Source organism: Rhynchophorus ferrugineus, unplaced genomic scaffold (genome assembly GCF_030347505.1).
Source record: "Rhynchophorus ferrugineus isolate W39M unplaced genomic scaffold, kcgeb_rfMv2 rfM4, whole genome shotgun sequence".
NCBI classification, from domain to species: domain Eukaryota; kingdom Metazoa; phylum Arthropoda; class Insecta; order Coleoptera; family Curculionidae; genus Rhynchophorus; species Rhynchophorus ferrugineus.
In genome coordinates this window covers 12,385,993-12,405,596 of record NW_027472583.1, presented here as the reverse complement: position 1 = coordinate 12,405,596, position 19,604 = coordinate 12,385,993, and the positions used below count along the sequence as shown (strand labels likewise).

Sequence of the window (19,604 nt, the reverse complement as noted above, 5' to 3'; positions counted from 1 at the left end):
TTTATATTTCTATGATCGAAATCAATGCACTTTTATAAGCCTTGGAATTAATTTGCATAACATTTTGTCGCTTCGATTGTAATTGCAACTTAATGGTGACTCCAAAATATGCATCTCGATTGCATCAACCTCTTCTTATTCTTCTATTTATTACAATTAAAATTTTTGATACTTTTGTTAACAACAAAAATAGAGTTCAAATTACAACATGTTCCTAAGAATATTATACTTAACAATATTATATCAAGTGGCGTCTGATAATACTTACTAATACTGATAATAGTACAGTCAAGACAAAACATATACATTGCAACCCCACTATCACAACCCCCTTGAAACGTTTAGCAGCTCAAGTGGCGAAATTTATTTGTTGTTGAAAATTACGTTACAGAATTACGAAATGTCCCGAAGAATGTTTAGCTTAACATTCAAACAGCTTTAGATTCAAAGCCAGATATGTAAATAGCAATCCCAATGGCTCCACTACCACAGGCACCCGAAAAGATCCAACTGGATTTGCTGAATAGGACGTTTCAAGTGTTTCATCAGCACCATTCAACTGTTCCGGGGGCGAAATTATTTTTTATATTAAAAATTTAAATTTTTCCCGATATTTTCACCAAACAACAGAAATCGCTTTCAAATTACAAAATGCTCCGAAAGACGTTATAAATATTAAGTTTACCATAAAAACGTCAGCGGGCCTTTGGTAACACTTAATGGTGGCAAAGTCAGAAATATAAATATAGTCCCACAGCCACAAACTGATTTGCTCACAAGATCCAACCCCAAAGGCCGAATAGGATGATTCAAGCTACAGAATATTCTGAAGAATGTTATGTGCAACAATACTAAGTTTCCAATAAAAACGTCAGATGGGCAACTTTTTACACCAGTTGAAGTTGTATTTGCACTATGGCATGCACAAAATAGTGGTTAGGTTCACAAGGTCCTGACATCACCAGTACATTGTTCAATATTGAGCAATCAAGCTGCAATCTAACTCCGCTTAATTATTGCCTCCTGGATTCTTCAGTCATAATAAATAAATCAATTTCTGTAATATATTCAAAGACTTCTTAAAGGTATATTTGGCGGAGTCATTTCTAATAGGATTTTTAACTCTCAAATTAAACTTAATATTAACTAAATACACCCAGATAATATTATTTTTTATAATATTTCTACAAACAATTCAATTTGTATCAACAACGAAACGAAGTTTGAAAATCGAGTTTAAATATTTAATGAACTCTTCTTTATAATTATATGTTTTCGTTTCCAATAATTATAACAAAAAACCTATAGAAACAATTTTTTTCCCCGTTTTCATCTTTTTAATTTCGGAGATCCATTTTTCTTTGTACCCTATAATTATAAATAATCTCTTTTGTAATTTCCACGGAGAAAATTAATTGAATGGATACTTCGTTACTTGCGAGTAAGTCTTTGACGAAAACAGGTCTGTTACGTGCGATATTGTATCATTATATTCTTGTAGTTCGTTATATTAAATAAAAGATCCATTTTGAGAATTGCCGGTAAGAAATAACTATAATATATATCTACGAGATACAGTGTATCTCTTGCGACCCAACTAGGTTTCATGTATTACTTTTAAAATTCTGACTATGTTTATAAAAAGTAGTTTGAGATATTTTTAGTTTACTAATGTATTATGGTATTTCCAATTAATAACAATATAATTGATTTGGTTATGATCTTATGATAGATAAACTAATAAAATGGATTAAAATTTTTAATTTCACGAATCTATTGAAGAACCTAGGCTAGATGTCTATATTTTGTCTTCAATCTATCTCAAATATAAATCAGATACATTCAACCAGCTATTATCCCAGCAGCAGGAAGAAAAACAATTTTATACAAAATAATACATTGGAAAAATTGTTATGTATGCAGAATGCTAAAAAATATTTTACACTTGTGGATATTAAAACAGCATATATTGTGTATGATAAAATTCGTAATTATTTATGAATAATTAATGGCTTTAGCATTAATGTTGGAAAAGAAAATGTTTATAAAGTAATTTTATTCGTATCTGCCCTTAATTGTCGTTTATATCTTCAATCAGCTGAAATCGAATTCTTAGAACTACCAATTTTACTTCCGAGTAATGAAACAGAGAACAGAGCATAATATATCGGATATATAAAGATTCTGGCTAAAAGCTAGTATGTACGGGTTTACAATTATGTCTATTTCTTGTACAATTTAGTAGGTTGTCTTTCCTAAGTATGTTTTCTCAGCATCAATATCTTGATTTTCTATCAAATATTGTAAATTAACTGTTATGGTCCTGTTAGTTATATACAGCTGATAAATGGATACCTATCAGGTATATCCGATAATAACATGGTATCCCAACAGTCATTTTGTTGTTTACAATAAGCCTCTACCTCTTAAAGTGTAAACGGATGGGAAATACTATAAAATAATAATATATTTTCTTAACTATGTATGGCATTGTGGAAATATTTTTGCGATAGTATAATATACACTAAAAATAATAAGATTATACTGATCATTCTTGGAGAAACTAACATGATTAAATATTCGAAAGTACGCGCTTAAGTATATTAACAAGAGTACGAGTATACTCTTACAAACACTTGTCAGAAATGACAGTTGCTATTTATATTTCTATGATCGAAATCAATGCACTTTTATAAGCCTTGGAATTAATTTGCATAACATTTTGTCGCTTCGATTGTAATTGCAACTTAATGGTGACTCCAAAATATGCATCTCGATTGCATCAACCTCTTCTTATTCTTCTATTTATTACAATTAAAATTTTTGATACTTTTGTTAACAACAAAAATAGAGTTCAAATTACAACATGTTCCTAAGAATATTATACTTAACAATATTATATCAAGTGGCGTCTGATAATACTTACTAATACTGATAATAGTACAGTCAAGACAAAACATATACATTGCAACCCCACTATCACAACCCCCTTGAAACGTTTAGCAGCTCAAGTGGCGGAATTTATTTGTTGTTGAAAATTACGTTACAGAATTACGAAATGTCCCGAAGAATGTTTAGCTTAACATTCAAACAGCTTTAGATTCAAAGCCAGATGTGTAAATAGCAATCCCAATGGCTCCACTACCACAGGCACCCGAAAAGATCCAACTGGATTTGCTGAATAGGACGTTTCAAGTGTTTCATCAGCACCATTCAACTGTTCCGGGGGCGAAATTATTTTTTATATTAAAAATTTAAATTTTTCCCGATATTTTCACCAAACAACAGAAATCGCTTTCAAATTACAAAATGCTCCGAAAGACGTTATAAATATTAAGTTTACCATAAAAACGTCAGCGGGCCTTTGGTAACACTTAATGGTGGCAAAGTCAGAAATATAAATATAGTCCCACAGCCACAAACTGATTTGCTCACAAGATCCAACCCCAAAGGCCGAATAGGATGATTCAAGCTACAGAATATTCTGAAGAATGTTATGTGCAACAATACTAAGTTTCCAATAAAAACGTCAGATGGGCAACTTTTTACACCAGTTGAAGTTGTATTTGCACTATGGCATGCACAAAATAGTGGTCAGGTTCACAAGGTCCTGACATCACCAGTACATTGTTCAATATTGAGCAATCAAGCTGCGATCCAACCCCGCTTAATTATTGCCTCCTGGATTCTTCAGTCATAATAGATAAATCAATTTCTGTAATATATTCAAAGACTTCTTAAAGGTATATTTGGCGGAGACGTTTCTAATAAGATTTTTAACTCTCAAATTAAACTTAATATTAACTAAATACACCCAGATAATATTATTTTTTACAATATTTCTACAAACAATTCAATTTGTATCAAAAACGAAACGAAATTTGAATATCGAGTTTAAATATTTAATGAACCCCTCTTTATAATTATATGTTTTCGTTTCCAATAATTATAACAAAAAACCTATAGAAACAATTTTTCCCCGTTTTCATCTTTTTAATTTCGGAGATCCATTTTTCTTTGTACCCTATAATTATAAATAATCTCTTTTGTAATTTCCACGGAGAAAATTAATTGAACGGATACTTCGTTACTTGCGAGTAAGTCTTTGAAGAAAACAGGTCTCTTACGTGCGATATTGTATCATTATATTCTTGTAGTTCGTTATACTAAATAAAAGATCCATTTTGAGAATTGCCGGTAAGAAATAACTATAATATATATCTACGAGATACAGTGTATCTCTTGCGACCCAACTAGGTTTCATGTATTACTTTTAAAATTCTGACTATGTTTATAAAAAGATATTTTTAGTTGACTAATGTATTATGATATTTCCAATTAATAACAATATAATTGATTTGGTTATGATCTTATGATAGATAAACTAATAAAATGGATTAAAATTTTTAATTTCACGAATCTATTGAAGAACCTAGGCTAGATGTCTATATTTTGTCTTCAATCTATCTCAAATATAAATCAGATACATTCAACCAGCTATTATCCCAGCAGCAGGAAGAAAAACAATTTTATACAAAATAATACAATCTTATTAGCACAATTTATTAATGATGTTAATGTCTTATAACAGTTAATTATAATTTAATTTAAATATGTGCTCGCTTTCTTTATTAACAGTAGATAAGACAATCTAGCAATGATTTTAATCATATTTATTGTGAATACATTATAAAGGGAACTTGGAAGTTAGAAGAGGCAACAACGTTTTTCTCTCCAGGTGGCGTATCAAGTGTCAAATATTTATAACGAGAAATTAAAATAATTTTAATAACAAATGTTAATTAAATCCAACTAATGTTCGTATGAAACATTCTCAAAACACATAAAAATACTATATAATTTGACAAGTTTTATGTTTAACAAATAAGAAATGTTGGACAGCCAAAAAATATGAATATAATCCGTGTAAAACGCAAGGAGAATATGCAGAATTCTAGAGAGTAACACTAGAGACTATTTTTAATGGCTTGAAGAACACGGCAATGATCCAAGCTTTTAGATATTTTGTACCGTATGAATTGAAGCCAAGAGACATTGAAAGATGTTTGGTGATGTGTGAGATGCTACTTTAAAGACAAAATCGGATGGGTTTGTTGCTCGTATTTTATCGTGTTGTTGCTGATAATGAAAAGTGAATCCATTATGATAATTCTGGTCACGCATCAACATCAACAGCAAAGCCCAAGCAACACATGGCTCCAAACAAATGCTCTGTATTTGATGTGATCAGCTTGGTGTGATAATAAAACCATCATTGGGAATCACTACTGACTACATTTGATGGTATATCACAACAATATCATTCTTCAGCATAACGGCGCTCGACTACGTGTTGCAAAACCGATGAACACACTTGGAAATATTAAAATGAGAAGTGTTAACCGACCCGCCATATTATCCAGACCTTGTTCGTTCTGAATACTACTTCTTACAACAAGAACTCGTGACCTGTCTGAGCAGCGCTTCACTTTTTATGAAGATACCAATAATGAATCTATTCGTGGATACCCTCACAGACACAGAAAGACGGGAGAAATTAACAATTATCGATGGGCCATACTTTGAATAGAATATGTTGTGCCGATTTCTCACAATAAAGCCTCAAATTAAAGAAAAATCCTTTAAAATTAAATTATAGACCGATATATATGCATTTATATACGCTATGCAAATAATATACTCCTCATTTAACACGAATGAACAAACTCCATTTCTATAATATTTAATGTTTTTTTTTTAACTAAAACAAACTTATTGTTTTGTATTATTATTTATCTTAGTACAATGTCTTGTTAACTGTAGCGAAAAACACTGGGTTTAATTCACTAATTTAAAATGTTTTAAATGGTTACTATAAATTAGGTTTTATTAAAAGAATTTTGAAATATAACATTATTAACTAATGAATTAAAATGAATATAACAACAAATGAATTATTAATGGTTTATTCGAGTGAGTGATGTTAATTGATTATTTATATGGATCCAGAACCAAAACCAGATATAATTTAAATCCAATAAGAAGTGCTTCAATATCAGTAGCTTCCCGAATCTATTGGTGCTGTCCTGGTCGAACTACTTCACCGTGTTTTATTGCTAAAAGCCGCCGTCGTGACCGTTGGGTGTTCCAGGTATATCTAACCCCTATTTGGGTAGACTATAAAGACAAGTATAAGAGGTACAATAAGAAGCTTATATAAAAATATATGTAAAAATATTCTTCGCAATATTACCACATATTTGCTTACTTCTTAGTATTTTAACGACCAATTCCTGTCTGTTTGAAGTTGAATGCACATTCGTACATATGTTTCAAAAAAAAAAAACTGCGGAGAAACATATTAATAATAGAGTAATAATTTTCAGTTCATTTGGGAGACTTGTCAATTTACTCAGTTAAAAAAAATGTTGTTTGTACTTGATTATAACTCTAATTCTAATATGGATAGAACAACTTCTCATGATTCCAACATTGAATGTTTGGTCATATTTTCCTTTTCGATAGGTAAAGGTAAAGGATCTGTGATTTTCAGTTCACTGTATATTTCAGTTCAATTATATAGACTGATCACAAAAACGCATTTTTTTGTTTAAACTATACACAAAAATAATTAAGACGAATAATAAAAGACATCCTGTAAAATTTCATATTACAACATAGAACCAAGAATAATTAATCTGTGAGTTGTTCTTGTTTTTATGCCTTCGACCCAAGTCGTAAAGTATGGATACGATTGAGTCCATTGAAAATTGCATACTCGACTTATTTTCTTGAATGCGATCGATTATTGTTCAAGAATCTTACTGCGTGAAGAAGAATACCATATGGTGGAAAGACGACTGTGCCTTGTCGATAAGAGGACTCTATTTTGATTAAAAGGATACAAAAAATTGCGCCATATTTAACCCTCGGATTCCTGGTCGTGGTATAAAAGACTTGTAGTGTAGCTTGTTGTTTCTATAAAAAAAGCCTGTACATTTCCAGACAACCACAGTTACTAGTGTTTTCAAGGTCACTGTGGTTCCCGATTTTCGATGGAATTTCAATACCAGGGCTCTATACTCCCATTATCTCGATCTCGAGTACCTGCTTGATAAGAAGAAAAGCCTGCGTGTTATTTTAATGTCACATGTCTCTATGTTTAATCTCGCTCCAAATAAGTTATCGCTTAATGCTTAAGAAGAAGATTTAAATACATTCTGAATAAATTATGTTCCTAAAACTGTCTTAAACTATTTCTTATAATGCATACCGACATATCACATTACATCAGATTATTTTTCAGACACTCCGATGAAAATGGATGAAACAGTAGCGGAAAATGACCAATTCATCCAAATACTGAAACCATTCATGATAACCTCTGGAATATGGAAGCTACATCTGAACATCAGAAAGTTTTACCAAGAGCACTACCATTTTTACGCTATTTGTTTCCAGGGCATATTTGTCGTGTTCCTGAGTTTGCTGTTATTAAAACTGATTCAGCTATACTTAATAGAGGCTAGTTCAGACGCTCTATACTCGAACTTGGCGATTTTGTTATCCAGTTTAGCTATTGGAGTTAAATTTATGATATATCAAAAGAACAATGTCCCCCAAATGTTTGGGAGGATACAGGAAGAGGAATTGGAGGTGCTGCAATCGGACGATGATGATGTCAAAACCTTTTACTTGAACCAAGTGAAACTTTGTCGAATTATCAATATGGGTATAATGATTTATGTTTTCTTTGCTATGGGTTCTATGTTTTTCATCAGTTTATTCACGTATATCCAAGAGGATAAAATCGTCTCCAAAACTGACAAGCAACAACTGGAGGAATCCTTTATGTACCCTTTCTGGCTACCATTTAAAGAAAAATCCCATATTATGATCGTTATATGTCTCAATATCCTATTCGCGACAGTGGCCATATTTATTTATTGCACTTCACAAATGATGTTCGCCACTTTGATGTTATACGCTACCACCCAATTGAGAATTCTGCAAATTCGCGTTAGTAAGCTGTACTTTGACAACAGCGACGATGTTGACGAACAGAATGCAACGAATGTTTATGCTGCTCTAAGAAGTTTGGCTACCAGACACTCGCTCTTGATAAAGTAAGTTTTCACGAGAGTTTGTGTTTTCGATATGTTTAGTTCGGGAAAATGGAACAAAAATTCCAAAGTTTTTAAGCAAACAAATGGGGTCCCGGGTCTACGCCTGAGTAACAGTATAAGACGATATAATTTAACATTTCTAACTGGAAATTTAATAAAAGTCCAAATAGAGAACCTGAAGAATCGTTATTTTTAGATTTATGGAAGTTGTTTCAAGAATATTTGTTTAAAGTTATTCGAGATATAAAAATATTTTTGATATTTTTTAATGTTAGGTGCTTGCATATATTTTGCAATATATCAGCAATATATACGTTATTTTCAAAGGATCTATAGCAGATAGTGTTAATGTGTATTAAAAAGCCTCGGATAAATTTACGCTCAACGCACTGGCAGGCTTCACTTTTCAGTATATGTCATTTCATCAATGCATAAACAAACATTTTTACAGTGCGTTGAACATTTCTGAATATCCACCGAGGTGATCACATTTGCGGGAAGTGTTGCTTTTTACCTCAATTAGAAAAAGATTGAAAGAAAGAAAAACTTGGGAAACTTGACTATTAAAAGACAAAGAGGGTTCTGAACAGTCAAAAAAATATGAAGGCGAGTAATTGAAGGCATTAGTTGATGATGATCCGTGTAAAATGAATGAGGAATTGAATTATGTAAAATTGTTGATAATAACAAACCATTTCCAAAGGTTTGAAGAACCTGGGAAGCCGAGCCGTGATATATTGAAAGGTGTTTGGTCATGTCTGAAATGCTACTTCAACGACAAAATGGGAATAATTCATGGGTATCCAAAATATCTATGGCACCAAGGTAATACTTTGTATTTGGTAGGATCAGCTTGGTGTGGTATACTCGACTTCAATTTATCCGTATGAACCCTGAATCACTGCGCAATGAAAGGATGAAATATGAGCGAAGACATAATAATGTTATTCTTCAGCATGACAACGCTCGACCACATGTTGCAAACCCGATGAAAATATACTTGGAAACATTAAAATGGAAAGTGCAACTTGCCCGGTGTTCGCTTCTTGTAATTCACAGAAAGCTTCAAAAGCTCAATACATCGTTCTTTCGGAGTGAAATTTGTAAATTGCCTGAAAGGTACAAAAAATATAGCGGCGATCGATAGACAATACTTTAAACAAAATATATTTTACCCACTTTTCGCATTATCGTTTTGAATTCCATTAAATCCATAAAAAATCCTTTAAAACTAATTTATAAGCCCATATATTACTGCAAGTGAGATTGTGATGTTTTGTGATATCCAAATTGTGTTATTTCTTTTTAATCTTTTAAAAATCGTAATTTTGAGGTCACTGATTAAAAACGGACTGGAAGAGTGACAAAGTTCGAAGTCAATAAATAACTAAGAATTATTAAGCAGTAACCCAGTGCAAAATTTTAAAGAACTCTCAAACAACTTAGTTGTTGATTTTATCATTGAGAGAAGCATTTTGAATCATTCAAAACCACAGTTTCATAGAGTGCCCGACAAAAAAATAAGAGTGTTTTGTGGCATACTGAGGCTAGTAACGAAGACGGAATAAAGTTGTTACTGCAGACCTATTATTGCAAAAATAACCAGCATTTATTATTCTTGTGTAGGATACACTGTTATAGCTCGAATGAGAAGTTCTACATATCCACCGGACATAACGCCTTCTGATTACCATTTTTTCAAACCGGTGTAGCATGGCTTTGTTAGCACACGATTTCGAGACGTCGAGGAATGATGGAAAACCTTTTCGGTTACATATATTGTACCAATTTTGCTCAATAAAAATCTTCTTAAGTGAAAAAACTTACCAGAATGTATACGTACACCTAAAATGTTTATCGTATTATTAATTTTAGTAACTATTAATCCAATTCTACATATATATTTCATAGCTTCATCAGAACATTAAATGATTCAACTAAATACATCATGCTGACGGATTTCACTTTAAATTCAGTGAATGTAGCGTCGGTAGCCATACAAGTTTTATCGGTAAGTATTCCTATTACGCTGATGTAGAAATAATGGAATCTTTTATTTAACTTTTTCGTATAAATTACCACGATACAGTTGTTATCATTTATTAATAGCTGCTAATTTTTCAATGGCTTTCTTGAAATAATGCCAGTATTCCTTATTACTGCATTAGCTGTTGGAATTAATTTCTGACGTCTTTTTGTTTAAGAAGAAAATACAAAAAATTCTGCAACTTTTCTGAAGAGGAATTTCTAATTGGAATCTCTTAGGTCCCAATTATTTGCTTACGATAATTTTGGCATGTCTAATTTTGCATCAGCATCACACAACACCAGCTCAATAGTTTTGATCCACCTGGATTGCCTTCTCATATATATGTTATTGGCAAGCTGAATTGGTGCGAAATACCGTGGTGAAGTCTTTGTTCTTGAATCTTGGTAAATTTTCCAACGACCTAGTTAATGGTGTCCATTTTAAAGTATGTATAAAAATAATTATTTTTGAAGTACTACGAGGCTTTCCAAACGTTTTGAAGCCTATGAATTATGTTCAAATTGGCAAACTGGCAATGTCCCTTTGAATTAAATTAGTTTCTACGAAAGTACTTTATTATATTATGACAGGATAAAATTTCTTCCAAATGACTAATACGTAACATTTTATAATATCCCTTTTAACAATAAGGGTTTAATTGGACTATACTTACAGCTTAACATTGGCTCCGAACCATGGTCCTTGGCATTAATCCTCCCTACTGGCGACTGACCAACTTGAAGATCATCCCAGAGGATATCCGGTCTTACCCAGCCTGATTACCGGCGCAACTGGTATCATTTTCCCTGCCGAAATTTACGCTCTTGCCTTTTGGACAATCACAATTATAAATAGTCACAAACAAAAATTTACGACCATGCCCCAGCAGAATTTGATTGTTACTATCGCAAGAGTAGGAAGACCATATCTGGATAGCATATATGTATTTAAATTGTTTATACATAAGTACTTTATTGTACTATGATATATATTATATATTTATTTTTCCTTCTTCAGATAAGCTTTCCAGCGTAGCTTGGTGTCCAGTGACATTCCCAAATAATTTGCTATAGTGTTCCAACAATGCTGTGCTGACACCCTTTATCTATAAAGTTGACACAAACATGCAGTTTTTTCCAATAGGATTCTCCATTACTTTGTCCTGACACTGTTAATTTTGTTTCCGGATGATTGTAATTTTATTGTCGCTTCTTCATGGTTTTTACCTTAGTCATTATAGCAGTATCATCAGCAAAATTTGCTATTATATGATGTTGCAGCTCAGGAACCTCAGTGGAGTAAATCACATAAAGTTCCCCATAATTTTTAAGTAATTATCAACAATACCTGGAGAATACGTGAGTAGAGTCACATAATGATGTAATGCACCCCGCTAATTTTGATATAGAATCATACATTTCAAGTGCAACTAAGTAAAATCTGCTGAAGATGTTAATATACGGAAAAGATTATTATTTACTACGTTTTTCAATACGTTACAAATTAATTCCAAAACTTAATACATTTATTTATAAATGTGTTTTTCTATTCTCCTAAATATTTATTGCAATATGTTCATAATTGTAATCTATATTTCAGATAAAAAATTTTAAAGATATGATATTCCCGGTCTCGTATCTGGGTGTCCTGGTGACGCAAGTTTTTGTGCTGGGTTGGCTGGCAAACGAAATTAAAATCCAAGTAAGTTTCCCAAGCTAAGTCTACGTAAAGTTTCCTGGTTGCAAGATTCACTTTAACACCAGAAATGAATAATAGATTTATCGAGGATAGATCGGAAGTGGATAGGGCAGTAATTGTTTGATCTGATTTGCTTAAATGTATGGCGTGTTCTGAATAGAAGATTAAAGGTTGTGCCGTCGAGGCGAAAATAATTTGCAGCGTCTTTAGCACAAGTTATAATGTTTCCAACACTTTTTCAATTCTTATTCTATATATTATATATTAGATATAATTAACACTTCAGTTAAATGATTCTCTATTTTTATTACATCTTATATTATGCTTTGTGTGTTCTATTGTACTGGCATCAATATAGTAGCAAGACAGGTATTAATGAATCTGAAATCCTCAATATTTTCTTATGAAACTCTTTTTATTCAAATTGTTCTTCTTGATACAATTCAATATCTGGATTCCATATGTCCAAATGTATTTAAGTTGTTTATACATAAGTACTTTATTATGTTATAACATAATATGTTATTAATTGAAAAGTCCCCAGCCTACCAGAGCAAAACACATTTTTTTTTGGAAAAAGTAGTTTTTTTATTCAACATAATTCCCTTCAAGGATGATACACAGATCATAGCGACCCTCCCTCGATAGCGATAGTATTTTTGTAGTACGATTTGTCCTTTGCTTCAAAATAGGCCTCAGTTTCGGCGATCACCTCTTCATTTGACGAAGATTTCAGGAAACAGGAAATAGTCGCTGGGGGTCAGATCTGGAGAATACTATGGACGAGGAAGCAATTGGAAGCCCAATTAATAGATTTGTTTCATCGTTTTCACTGACTTGTGACACGGTGCATTGCCTTGGTGAAGCAACACTTTCTTTTTCTCCAAATGTGACCGTTTTTGTTGATGGTTCTACCTTTTTCAAGGTAATCAATGAAAATTATTCGATGCGCATCCCAAAATACAGACGCCATAACCTTGCTAGCCGACTGTTGCGTTTTCCCACGCTTTGGAGCGGGTTCATCGTGTACAAACCATTCGGATGACTGGCTATTGGACTTCGGAGTGAAATGATGGATGACTATGTCTCTTCCATTGTCACATATGAACGCAAAAACTCACAAAAGTACTGAGAGGTATTGTGGGCGTACCCAAATTCTATAGGTTTGATTACCTATATCGAGACCTTCAGATACACACAGTCAGTCATGAAATCAAGAGAATTGCAAGGGGGCATGAGGAAAGACTCCATTTTCATGAGAATATTGAAGTATTCCAGCTTTTGGATACCACCAGAACAGGACATAGACTTGAAAGTGTCAAACCATCTGATATCGTGTAGTGGTGTGTAGTGAGATTCACCAGAGACTGAGATAGGATCGATGGGTCCTCCTAGTTATATACCTAGGTTTAAGTTATCATAAAGACAAATTGTAGGTTAGGCGGAAACGACTAGTAACAATGTAATAATTAAATAATTTCTAAAAAAATTCTAATTTGATACGATATTTTAAGTGTTATATTTGTTAATTTTGTTTTAGAGTATTGCTATAGGCGATTCACTTTTCTCTACAAATTGGTATAACCAGAAGGGGAACCTTAAAAATATTATTCTAATATTTTTATTGAGGACACAAAAACCACTTACGATGAATATCGGTCCTTTCGGTGCTATGACAACAGAAACAGTCTTAGGAGTACGCCCTACTTTTATAAACTAATTTATTACATCATTAATCATCTATCGTTTTTAGACAATGCAAGCTGCTTACTCCTACATCACTTTAATGCAGAGCTATAAGTAAACCCTCTATCAATAGTTTAACCTAATCGGTATATATTATACAGAACAGCATGTTTAATAAAGGACAAAACGTGTAATTAAAAATTCTATTAGCACACACATATAACCCATATGTGACTATATTGTTTCAAATTTAAAGTAATTTAATTTAATATTGATGACCATACATGTATTTTAATCAATGTGAGTTTAATACAAAATATATAACCGCTTTAGATTTGCAAGTTTAACTGATGTTGAAGAAATATATTTAATCATTTTGATAAACTTTTTTATTTTCATAAAATTTATTCAAAATTACTAAGAAATGTTTTTAATTTTATGTTTGGAAACTAGCATCGTGAACCACTGACGAACAAGTGGTGAATCCGAGTGGTATAGTAATGTTGTTCATTCAAACATTCCATTTATCATGTAGCAAGATGAAACTGGGTGTTCTCATGTCCCAGAATTACTGAGTATAACTCGTACAACTTTGATCTTCTAATACCTTGTTATCATTTCCATTATCATATCATTTTGTCAATCAAAATATCTTCTAATTAACAAACTAATATATAAATATATCCGAAAATGACGTGATATTGATCAGAAATCTATTTGAAAAAGGTGTGTTGTTAAAATGACGTCACCATAATTTTTATCGAATGGAAGAAACTTATTCGGGCACCTAATATATTAGAGGAAATTAAAAAACTTAAGTGCCTAAAAATAATGGATGAATATTAGGTTTCTAGATATATCTTCGATTAAGGCGATGATATAAGTAAAGATGTAATATAGGTTCTTTGTTCCGGATTATTTCAAACACCAATCCCATAAAGATGTAAACCAATTTTATCAGCGATTAGGATATAGAAGCAATGTATATTTTTACATGAAATTATATAATATGCGTATATTTAAAGATATATCCCATAACGCGGCAACATCGCATGAAAAACTCAAAACCGACCCGCTGGAAGCGGAACATTTTCTCAGTCGGCTTTGAAAATTCGGCACGTGCGAAACAGTTGCCAGCCAACGTAGGGGGTTGTCAAATCCGTTCGGGCGAAACATATTAAAACTCACGACACTGAAGCGTCAAAAACTTCGGACAAAATTGGACGCAATAAAACATCCTTCCGCTCTCGTTCCTGCAAGTTAATAAAACCGAAAAATTTATAAATTGCCTCTTCGTGTCCGCACGATAAACTTAACGAGGGGATACGCAAGAAAAAAAATAAACAGCGAAACTTTTAAATTCGCATCTAAATATTTGAGATAGCTGGCGGCTCGTTAAAATGACAGTTGGGGAGGTCGAGCTCTTTAAAAATGATGTGATTTGACGTTACCGGTTTTGATCGACTGTTTTGGAGAATTTCGTTGGGGACTATTCTTTTGTGATGGTTGATCCTTTCAAGGTTTTTTGGGTGTTAACTAACAGCACTTATATAGGTGAGTATATGTAACAATAAACTTAAACTAGTAGAAGAACTAGTCTATAAATTCAGAAATAAAAGATATTTTTCCCTTTATAAATATCATATATATGCATTATTAAGAAATGAAGAAAATTATTTGGAGAAATGAAGCTAGAAAAAATATTTTTTATTTATTCCAACGATTTTAAAATATAGGCAGTAATACAAAATTGTATATTACATGCATCAGAAAGTAATCCACATTCCTTAATGTTTGAATATAAAAAGTTAATAGCATTATTAAGTTATCGACAAAAAATGTAGTTACGAAATACCAACATATAAAATTTGAAAAAACAAAAATAAATAATAATCACCTGATGAACAATATGGACCATACAATGTTAATAAAAAATATATTTATTTTTCCAAGTTTATTTCGACTCCCTGAAAGAAATACCATTTGGATAAAATTCGTTTATTACAAACACTTTAATAATTTTTTTGTGAGTTTGTTGGAATGTGGTTCATATTATTCTTCACTTCGATTTCAGCCATCTCAATCGACTCAGAATAATGTTCTCGAAGCGATTCTTTGAGCTTTGAGGGTAGTCAGATATCCGACGCAACTAAATCAGTTGAATAAAGATGTTGTGGAATAATGTGAATTGATTTTTTGAACATGTAATGAGCGTTGTCGGGATTAAAAAAAAAACAATTTTTAGAACTAAAATTCACGTAAGCAACTTATAGAATCACACATGTATTTTTGACAGTTTAACCTGTCGGAAGTAATTCATAATCAACAATATCACGACTGAAGATAGTAGAAGGATACGGATAGCATTTCCTAAGCAAATTTTTCAATATTCCGGAAGTTTCTAAGTTACCCAGTGAAAAGTGGTTGTACATTATCATGGAGCAATGAACATATTTCGATTTACTATTGGTACGTATTTTTCAGCGATTTCCTAATACTTTGCCTCAAATTTCGCCCAATATAATCATAATTTATTTATATCCTACTTAGGTATTCTCTCGACTGGTTTGTCATTCAATACCTCTACCAAATACTCAGTGTTATCAGTTCCATCATTACATATAATAATTCAATCAATAAGTTTAATAATTTTGATACTTACTGTATAAGGAATTAGAAATTAAAAATAGAATTGTTTTATTTTCGTTGGTTAATTACTGTACTGCATATTAGTTCAATTGTTTAATAAAAGTAATGACATGTATGTAAAAGTAATGATATATTCGTATTAATGGTGGAAATCTATCCGTAGTCACAGTTCAGTTAAAAAATTGTCATAATTTAATAGTTAATTTTTTATAAGAATCTAATCATCTTGGTCCACCAGATCCTGTTTTGCACAGAAATCGGTTAATATTAGTGTTGGGAACTATCGACTGAAATCGACTATCGACTGTTTAGTAATTGACTACTTTTTACTATCGACTGTTTCAATCACTATTTTTGGTTCGACTGATTTTACTACTTTTACCAGTGACTGTTTCAGTCGACTGTTTCCTGTTGATAATTTCGGTCGGACTGATTTTGTTACTATTTACTGTCGACTGTTTCAGTTGTGTACTTTTTACGTTCTGGCTCTATCGTCCTAACCGCGATCCTGACAAAAATATGCTGAACTTAGGCTTATATAGATTTATATGTAATACATATACTTTTATGGTTTTTTGGTAGTTTAATTGTAAATAACAATATATTGACAATAACACATATTTTTCAAGATTATTAATGTAATAGGGTAAAAAGATTAAAATTGTGAATGCTAAATAATAAAATAATTTTGACTGTTTTTATGGCAATAATAGGTAATATTTCGATTACTCTCTAGATTTTTGTTAAAAAATATTTCTGTTCAATAATATATAAAGTATTTACTTTATTTAAAAAAGCTTTAGTAGTTATTATGCGATCATTTGTAATTATGACATGAATTAGTTTTCTTCTATGATTAGGTATATATTTAGTTTTTCTTTAGTATTTATGGTTATTGTACATCTTTAGTTTTTAGATTTTCTTTAATTTTATTGTATTGTCTATAATTATTGTAGTCTATTATTTCAAAATAGCAATTAACATATTAAAATACGATACAACATTTGAGGAGTATTATTCCGTTTCATAAAAAAATTCCATTCCTTTTTACAGATCCACAGAACATTCAAATAGAAAAGTAATTCTACTTCGTTTAAAATAAAATTATTAATTAAATGTTAATAGTATTCAGCAATTACTTTTTTCCTTTTTGTTTCTTAAATTTAGTACGTGAAGAAATATGTACATCTCCGTCTCGTTTATACTACTGTTTTAAAATATAAACACATATAAAATTAACTGTTCCAAGCAGTTATCTCCTTCCTTTCTTCTCTCATAATTTATACAGGAAAACAGTCAAACCCTGCATTTACAAAAATAATAATTAATATTTTCAGTCGCTAGTTTACTAGTATTATCGACTGTTTCGACTCTTTTCAGTCGATAGTTCCCAACGCTAATTAATATTGGTTTATTTAAATAAAAAAAGAATCTTGTTCCTGGTTAATCTCAAAGCCACTAAATTAAACAAACAAAAACTAGACTGTTATCGTAACATTTTGAACAAATTAGAAACAAACATTTTTGAAATAGACGTATCAATTATTTTAACACATGCTTTATTTGTCTGACTTGGTTTCTCCTGACCACCAACCCTTCCCTAACCTGTAAGGTGTTTCAAATCTTAAAAATGGCGTATGTGTAGAGGAGAGGATGTATTACACCAAATAAAAACTGGTAAAAATCGGCTCTTCCAAATGCTTACTTTTTCAATAATTCTCTATGGCGTCAAAACTTGGACACTGTTACAGTCTGGCATATTTAAAGCTTCAAGCTTTAAAAAAAAATTCTGCTTTTGCTTTTGCTTAAAACAAATTTTATGTATGTTTCTCAGAGATGTTATAAATAATTAATTCATTCATGAGATAATCAGTGGCAGATTAAAGAATAACTCCAGAACGGACCGAAGATGCGCAGGGAGTAACTCAACAACAGCAAAAAAGACACTAATCAGGAGTTCAGAGAACTAAAGTCTGAAAAAAAGCGGCATCAGTCCAGCGTATTAGTTGAGAAGTAGCTTCGATCGAATGGCGATGAAAAATAAAGTTGATTTTACGATTAAATTTTGCAATCCATTTCCAGAAAGGTCTTCATTTCCATGACCTTATTAAAGAATCTATATCTAGTAAAAATAATACAAATAAGGGTTAAATATAAACATAAAATAAACTACAATAAAAATAAACATTTATAATAGTAGTATAAGACATAATTCACCTATATTTAAGATGTTTTATTTCGATGTCAAGATAACGAGAAAAAGAAACGAGTCAAAGAAAAAGAGATTAGTAAATTAAAGATTGAGCTATTTATTTATTTATTCTCACTTAATTTGTACGTATTTAGTGTATTTCAATATTCATTAGAGTTAAATTGTTACGTAAAGTTAAAAGCAGATACTTTCGTTCAACATAGCATTACATTAATTATTTATTTTAATCACATTAAACTTTGGTCCTGAAGTGACCTGAATAGTCAATCACTGTTTAACGTTTTTCCTTCCAAGGCTGTGTTGTTGAAATTGGCTTTAGAAAATGAGTACCTTAGTTAATTCTATCGTTAATTGCTTTTTTAAAACTTACAAGAACTTTAAATTTAATAAAAAATCTAACAGTGACAGAATCCCTAAATATTTTTACAAAATAATTAATAATTGCTACATACTTGCAATATATCTCAAGAACTAAAATTTAATATTTGGGAAGCAAAAAGTTTTCGCTAAACCGATTAATAATAGGTCACTGAAAAAGTCCCTGGCCTACCATAGCAAAACAAATTTTTTTGGCAAAATTAGTTTTTTTATTCAACATGAGGGTGATACACTGATTATAGTGACCCTCCAACTTTTCGATACCATTTTTGTAGTACGATTTATCTTTTGCTTCAAAATAGACCTCAGTTTCAGCGGTCACCTCTTCATTCAACGAAACTTTCTTCCCAGCGAGCATTCTTATGAGATCTAAGGACAGGAAGTAGTAGCTGGGGCCCATATCTGGGGAATGCGGTGGATGGATGGATTTTTGCCATCGTTTTCACTGACTTGTGACATGGTGCATTGTCTTGGTGAAGCAGCACTTTCTTTTCTTCAAATGCGGCCGTTTTTCGGCGATTTCGTCCTTCAAACGGTCCAATAACCCTATGTAATAATCGCTGTTGATGGTTCTACCTTTTTCAAGGCAATCAATGAAAATTATTCGATGCGCATTCCAAAATACAGACGCCATAACCTTGCCAGCCGACTGTTGCGTTTTCCCACGCTTTGGAGCGTGTTTATCGTGTGCAGTTCACTCGGATGACTGTCGATTGGACTTCGGAGTGAAACGATGGAGCCGTGTTTCATCCATTGTCACATATCGACGCAAAAACTCGGATTTGTTACGCTTGATCATCTTCAAACACTGCTCCGAAACATCAAC

The 19,604-nt window shown here is 31.8% G+C and overlaps 2 protein-coding genes across 2 annotated transcripts in view; both read left to right on the top strand.

Moving 5' to 3' along the window:
• Window positions 1-7,320: 7,320 nt before the first annotated feature.
• On the top strand, window positions 7,321-13,741 carry LOC143196302 (uncharacterized). Its single transcript, XM_076403965.1, has 8 exons — window positions 7,321-8,126; window positions 8,830-8,951; window positions 9,753-9,834; window positions 10,038-10,137; window positions 11,436-11,453; window positions 11,755-11,856; window positions 13,394-13,549; window positions 13,607-13,741. The coding sequence occupies exons 1-8, from the start codon at window positions 7,321-7,323 to the stop codon at window positions 13,655-13,657; spliced, it is 1,437 nt and encodes a 478-aa protein (XP_076260080.1). The 3' UTR covers window positions 13,658-13,741.
• A 1,177-nt stretch (window positions 13,742-14,918) lies between these two features.
• Window positions 14,919-19,604, top strand: part of LOC143194949 (neural-cadherin) — a 246,128-nt gene continuing 241,442 nt past the window's right edge. The window contains exon 1 of the mRNA XM_076401758.1: window positions 14,919-15,093. Within this exon, the coding sequence (XP_076257873.1) occupies window positions 15,042-15,093 (52 nt within the window). The 5' untranslated portion in view covers window positions 14,919-15,041. The remainder of the gene's footprint in view (window positions 15,094-19,604) is intronic.